Raw genomic sequence first — 7,042 nt, 5'->3', positions numbered from 1 at the left:
ATATATATATATATATATATATATATATATGCTCTTAATTGAAAAGTGTGGGGACTGATATAGGTCTGGATGATGACTTAATTATTTTTTTAGACAGAAACGCTTCCAGTCAGTGTTGAAGTGAAATCGGCCAAGATCAAAACATCGGTGAGAAAACTGTTGAGTTTGGGTGGGCTGCTGTTCTCTTTCTAAACTACTGTTCTTCAGGCACTGGGGGGGGGGGGGGGGGAGGGGGGGGCAAGCACCTGCAGCCAAAGTAAGGCGGTCAAAGCAACAACAAAGTCTGAATACAGTTATCAGAACAACAAAACCACTAAAAAGAAAGTAGAACACAAGGATCACTCGTTGACCAGAAGGTTTGAAGGTCGCTCTTCGTGTGCGTCACGAGGAAGCGGTTGCAAAGGAGGGAGACTTTCGCTTGTTAGTGTTACCAACACGTCGCCGTCTATTTTTTACTTTTAAAAACAACATACGATATATGATATCTGTTCAATGTCCCCTCTCCCCAACAGTCAAGAACATTAAAGCGCATATACATCTGTATGATCGCTATAACTGCTTATTAAATTACATTATTTTTCACCAACATAAACTATACAGTTTGTAAAATGTGTTGTTTGTTTTGTACAAAGCATACATGGTGTGATTTGAGAAGTGTCGACCTGCAGGAGGACAAAGAGGGAAGTGAAAGGAGATTCAACGGAGAACTCCAGGGGGAGATGGCAACAGGAATAGATGCCTTCTCCTGTGGTAGTTCTAGCCCGTGTGTGGGAGAGTATTCATAGAGCGGAAGGGGGGGTGGTAATCGATAGGCTCATTAAGTCCTCCTGGTAGGAACAGTTCGATAGAAACGCACGCGCTCAGCTCCAGTCGCGTCTTTAAACTCGTCTACTGCAACGAGGCCGAGGCCCCGCCTCCTCTTCCTGGAGGAGCCGTCAGTTCCGCAAAGCGGCCAATCTGTGGGACAAGAAGAAACAACGGGGGAGAGTTTCATTGTTTGGTGCTTCAGTGACATTAGATACAAGCTCTGAAAATAAAAAGATACATTTCCCCAGCTGCCATGCCAGTGTTATGAACTAGGGGCTGAGACAGACACACACGCACACGCTAAAGGAACTATAAAGGTATCACGACACTGCCACTAAGAGGAAGTTTAGCCGTGTCATGTAGACCCTTTATAGAAATCACCAGAGGGGCGTTTACTGACCCATTTTATATCGGAGAACAAAACATTTACCATCTCTTCACAAACCTTATTTCAAGGCATGGAACCAAAAACGTGGATATGGAGGTTGTGTGTGTGTGTGTGTGTGTGTGCCAATTGGCAAAAAGAGGGTGTGGCAGTAGGAGTGGCCTGACACAAAGGGCGCAGAACTCTGTGTGAACCAAACTCAGGGAGACTTGTGGGAGGTGTCGTCGCACTCAGCAGGTTTCCTCTTTCAGGCTTGTTCAACTAAAGGTTTGTTTATTCTAAGCGAAGAATACGTCATAGTCAGATATTACTCTCCATCTGCAGATACCGACTGAAACCTGAAAATGTGTGCAAAAGAAATAAGTATCTTGCTAATTTCCATACATTTCCAGAACATAAATCTGAACATTGGATAAAACCAGGTTCAAAATTCTTGTTTCATTTTGTTGACATAGTACAGTCAAAAGGTGTTTACTGAGAAGAATCTATTTTTAATCACTCCATAAATCAGCAAACACTGTCAACGACCATAAAAAAAGTCAACATTTTTTACAAATAAAATGTAGCATATCTGAATATATATATATATATATAATGCAAACATTAAGCAAATTTGAAATATTAGGTTTAAATATGGAAATGAGGCCTTATTTAATGGTAACTTTTAGTGAATGTATCAGAAATCTACAGACACAGTAGTGAAATAAACACGTGAATGTGTATTTTTTTAGGTTTTCTCTGCACTCGTCTTAGAAGCAAAGTAGCCGAACATCCCTAAACGGACCAGAGCATGAACTGGTTTCTCCCCTAAATGACCAATGACCTCCTCAGGAGGCCACGCAATCAGGATTTCCTTGATTCGAAGAACGTACTGAAATGTTTATTTTCAGTGACGGCTGCCATAGCTCATTTTGATGGTACGCAACAAACCCGCTGTTCATATGACTTGTTTGATAACTCATAAGTATTAGTATCCTCCTCCTGTCTCTGAGCGGCTCCATCTGAGCATAACATACGGGTTTGTTGCGACGGTGCAGGGTGGTAATCCAATTTCCTGAGCTCATGCTCTATTCTAACCGCCGGGTCATGTGCTTCTTGTTAGAAACAGTTGACCAGGGGAAGATTCAGCATCTTACTTTAACAGGCACACTATGCAGGAATGTGACACTTACTGTTTGTAAACACAACAATCAAAGTTGGCTCCTCCCCCTGGCTCAACGACACCAGACACGCACGCCTCCCCCTAACCAAAACACGGCTCGGCCCCCTCGGCCCCCCCCCCCCCCCCCACACACACACACACACACACACACACACATACAGGAGGGAACACGTAGTCCTGCACGGAGCACGGGCGGCAGTCCTTACCGTCGGGACAGCTGGTCCTCCCTATCCTGGCTCCGCGAGCTCTCGCCGCCCACCGAGGTGGCTCCTGCGGGCAGCTGGCTGAGCTGATCCATCACCTCCAGGCCGCTCTCCTCTGCTATCTGGTGGATCAAATCGTCCACCTGCTCCTGGGGCGTGGTAAGTGTCATGGCCGAGCTCATGGAATCCTCCATCACCTGGTGTAGAGGGATGGGGGGTGGATCGAGTGGGGAGGAGGAGAAAATAAAACTCAAGGGAGTGCCAAAAAGCATGAAATGTATTAAAGAACAAATGCACATCGTCTGCAGCCACTCACCGAGGTATGGACATCGAGGTTCTGGACTTGGCTTTCAAACTTGTCCATGACTGCGGAGACCTTCTGGAGATCCATGGAGCCCAGCGCTTTGTCCAGAGCTTTGGTCACCTGGCTCATGTTTTTAGTCACCTGACAAAGAAAAAAGAAAAGACAGAGCTCCGTGTCATTCTGGAAAGACAGAAAACAACGTGGTGACAAGAAAACAGTGGTGTAATCCTGCAACTTACCGCCTTCATGGTGACGGCGGTCTGGACTTTGGAGGCCACCGCGTCGATTCGAGACGCCATGCGCAGCCAATTGAGGCTTTCATTTTTCTTCCGGATGGCGTTCTCTGCATAAACTCTGGCGCATTCCACGTTTTTCTGTTGCAAAGCCTGGCGATGAGACAAAGACTCGGTCAACACTCTTGAATTATTTCCCTCTCTGGTAAAATCCTCCACGTTGAGATCGACACACAGAAACTGGATTGTGATCTTTAGTGTCAACACTGTACAGAAGCCGTTTAGAAACAAAAGAATTCACCTAAAAGGTGATTTTCATTACAGAGGCATGTTAGGCTTCATTCAGACTTTCACCAAGTCTCCAATACACTACAGGTCAAAGGTTTGGGGTCACCCGGCACAAAAGCTTGATCCACTAGAGCTTTGTTCTCCGCTCAGCCTGAGAGGACTGCTCTGTATTTGTTTGTATTTGTTGTGCTTTTAGGTGGAAGAAAGTCCTCTTCACAAATATGTTATTTTGTATGAAAGGGTTTGTAAAAAAAGTTGTGTTTTGTACATTGGAGAACAAAACTCTGAACAATGGTGAGGCCAGACTGACCCCTCTGAGCAACAGTTGAATAAGAATATATATATATATATATATATATATATATATATATATATATATATATATATATATATATATATATATACACCGTGATCACAGCATGTGTACGACATGCCCCGGTGGCCTGGTCTGAAGCTCGGGCCAGAGGGCTCACCTTCTTGACCTTGGCCTGCTCCTTCTCGGACTCCTTCTCTGCCTTCTTGGACAGTCTCTCCAGCTGCTTGGAGGTGAACTGTGAACCACAGAGGAAGACGTACAGGAAATGAGTAAATAGGACGTAAGTTGGAACAAGGATTGATAAGAATAGAAGCCTCTCACAGATACATACCTTGAGCTGGAAGAGTGTGTCTGTGGGGACAGTGAGAGACAGAGTTATGGGATGTCGACTGTCTCAAAGGATTATCTGTTGCGTCGCCATATGCTAACGCCTACATTAATTACTACAACATTCATTCTCTGAGATTGATGATAACAAAGTTGGCCAGACTGTTTTCTTTGTTTGAAGGCTTTCCACTGGGAAAAAAAATTCTGCCTTTGTGGGAGCCTCTTGTGCTCTTTGTAAAAGAAAAGTTGTATCGTTTCACACAGTTGTGACGGTTTCGGGCTGTGGAAATCTACCAGTGTTTGGACAATATTTGTCTTATTTTTTATATAATATTATTATTTTATATATATTATTTTATATATATAAAAAAGACAAATATTGTCCAAACACTGGTAGATTTCCACAGCCCGAAACCGTCACAACTGTGTGACGGTTTCAACTTTATACATTGCAAATATATAAAAATCTAGCTGAAAATATAATCAGGGGGGGAAATAAATACATCTTCACTTCCCACCAGGATTCAATAAGCGACTGCATCTTTCCGTTTGAAGTCGTAGTGACCTCGTACACATATAAAGGAATGTTTGGGAGTGTCTAGGAGTGTCTGGGAATGTTTGGGAGTGTCTAGGAGTGTTTGGGAGTGTTTGGGAGTGTCTAGGAGTGTCTACGTTGGTCGAAGCTTCATGTCATTCGTTAGGAAACAACTCCGTGACAGGCAGCGTTAAGATAACACGTTAAATCAAACCAAAGGTCAAACTAATAGCAACTAAAGTGAGATAGTGGCACAAGCTAACCATAACAGCTAGCCTCGCTAACTAGCCAAGCTAACAAGCTAACGCTAGCTAGCTGTCATTAGATTGTCGGTGCAGCTGAAAACCCCGATCAACACGTTCAGCGGTTCAAACACAACTTACCCTCCATGACGAGACGAAGACGAAGACGACTCCAGGTGACCACAGGGAAACACTTTCCGTTTGTTTTGATAAGGCGGTGGATCCGACTTCCTGGTCCTAGAGTAGTCACGTGATTTGATTCTTCTTCTTCTTCTTCTGGATGTTTTTTGGCAGTTGGCATGCAACGAAATGGTGCATTGCCGCCATCTAGAGTGTGGGTCAGGAAAATAAAATAACATTTTGAAATAATATAAAGTAGTGAAATGACTCAACTTTTCCAGAAAAAAAGAACCCCCTTTTCTATGGTACAAAGTGTGCCACTAATCACAATACCAAACAATAAATGGCTCACTATGCTTTCTCGAGGTATTCTATTTTCAAATAAAAAACATTTCTGAATAGCTCTTCACAATTCTTCAACCCGAGTTTATCTTCCAATGAAGAAGTTCTTGCGTGACCCACCTGAACAGATGACCTTTAACCCCCAATATACTGATCTTAATCAACAATTCCTCTGTTCACATCCGGTCATAGTAACCGTCTTTGAGTACCTAGAAAAGCATTATTTACAATGTAAGTATTATTATTACTATTATAGTCCTAGTCTATATTATAGACTCTCCCTATTAACTTGAGCTTGTCTTATTCACAGACTGGATATCAGAAGGCCTTATTCCATTTCATAAACATGATGCTTCCTATAGCTCTTTCCTCATTTGTTTTGTCCCACTTAAATTGAATACCTTTCAACACTACAAAATTGTATCGCAATATTGCTATCTTTAAATCTATATACACAAAAGTAGATTGTTTTGACTACCATTGAAAGTTCGTAATATTCATATTAATTATATCTAGTACTATTTGCTAGCTGTATTAATATAAAGCTGTTTACCAGCCTGCCCCCAATATGTAATGCAATATGGCATATGGGAAAGGACCATGGCATGCATACAGATATTGGCAGCATCCAGAGAGAGACAGCTTCTGATATGTTTTCACTTTATTGTCTTAACCATTCTCTTTACATGTTTCTTGCAGTTCAAATTTGTATCCAGTATCACGCCAAGATATTTATGATCAGTAACAATTTCAATCCTTTCACCTTTCATAAGAATATCAGCATCAGGAGGTTGTGTCTTGGTTTTGGAGGAAAACAAACCTTTTGTCTTGTTGACATTTAGACTCAGGCATGATTGATTAAGCCAGTGTGTGATCCTTTCCAATCAATCTCAGTTTTTATCTACAGATTACCGAAGGAATTTATATTTCAAGGAAAAATGTTCTGTTATAGAAACCATAGAAAATCTTTATAACACAGCCCATCAAAATTATTTTGTTTATATATCTGTCACTAAGGCACTTTTTTAGGTCGAGCAGACTTTTTGGACCAAATTGTATTTGAACAAGAGGCATTATCAGGGCACTTTAAGTCTTTCAAAGACGGCAAGTATTACAAAGACAATAAGCTACTGGGAGAGCAAAACAAATGTATGAGTTTGGCATTCTATATTGATGATTTTGAAGAGGGCACCTCTAGAAAACTTCATAAAATAACTGCAGTATATTGGGTTGTTTTAAATTTACCAGCCAGGTTCCAGTCAAGTCTTACTTCAATTCAGCTAGCTGTCTTGAGTAAAAGTGTAGATGTAAAGCAATATTGTTATGAAAAGTTTCTTGAACCATTGATTAAAGATATAAGATATCTAGAACAAGAGGACATTTTTGTTTTTAGATCAGTTTGTTAAGGGTACTATATTGTGTGTGTGTGCAGATAACCTCGGAGCACACGGTCTTGCAGGCTTTTATGAAAGTTTTACTGTAGACAAGTTCTGCTGGTTTTGCTTGATAAGTCGGGGCCAAATTGAAAACACTGAAGTTAATGATTTTGAATTAAGGGGTGTTGATCAACACAACACTTTTCTGGAAGAGCTTGGACAGGATGAAAACCTCCAACGCAAGTGAAAAGGGAATGTGTACTGAGCAATCTACTGTTTTTTTTCATCCAATAACTGGATTCTCCCAGTTTTGCATGACCTTTTTAAAGAAGTCGTCCCTGTAGAATTGTCCTTGTGTTTGAAAAATCTGATCTCAAAAGGTTTCATTACATTTGATGCACT

General features: G+C 41.5%; 1 protein-coding gene across 1 annotated transcript; it reads right to left on the bottom strand.

Moving 5' to 3' along the window:
* Positions 1-5,061, bottom strand: chmp1a (charged multivesicular body protein 1A). The gene is made up of 7 exons (XM_034535726.1): positions 4,944-5,061; positions 4,030-4,049; positions 3,856-3,933; positions 3,101-3,247; positions 2,874-3,002; positions 2,561-2,754; positions 1-957 (listed from the first exon to the last, which is right to left on the bottom strand). Exons 1-7 carry the CDS (start codon positions 4,948-4,950, stop codon positions 936-938), a joined length of 597 nt encoding a protein of 198 aa, XP_034391617.1. The 5' UTR covers positions 4,951-5,061; the 3' UTR covers positions 1-935.
* Positions 5,062-7,042: the final 1,981 nt, after the last annotated feature.

This window comes from Cyclopterus lumpus, chromosome 6, assembly GCF_009769545.1.
Source record: "Cyclopterus lumpus isolate fCycLum1 chromosome 6, fCycLum1.pri, whole genome shotgun sequence".
Classification (NCBI taxonomy): Eukaryota; Metazoa; Chordata; class Actinopteri; order Perciformes; family Cyclopteridae; genus Cyclopterus; species Cyclopterus lumpus.
Note: the sequence above shows the minus strand (reverse complement) of the source record. Positions and strands in the feature narration are given on the sequence as shown.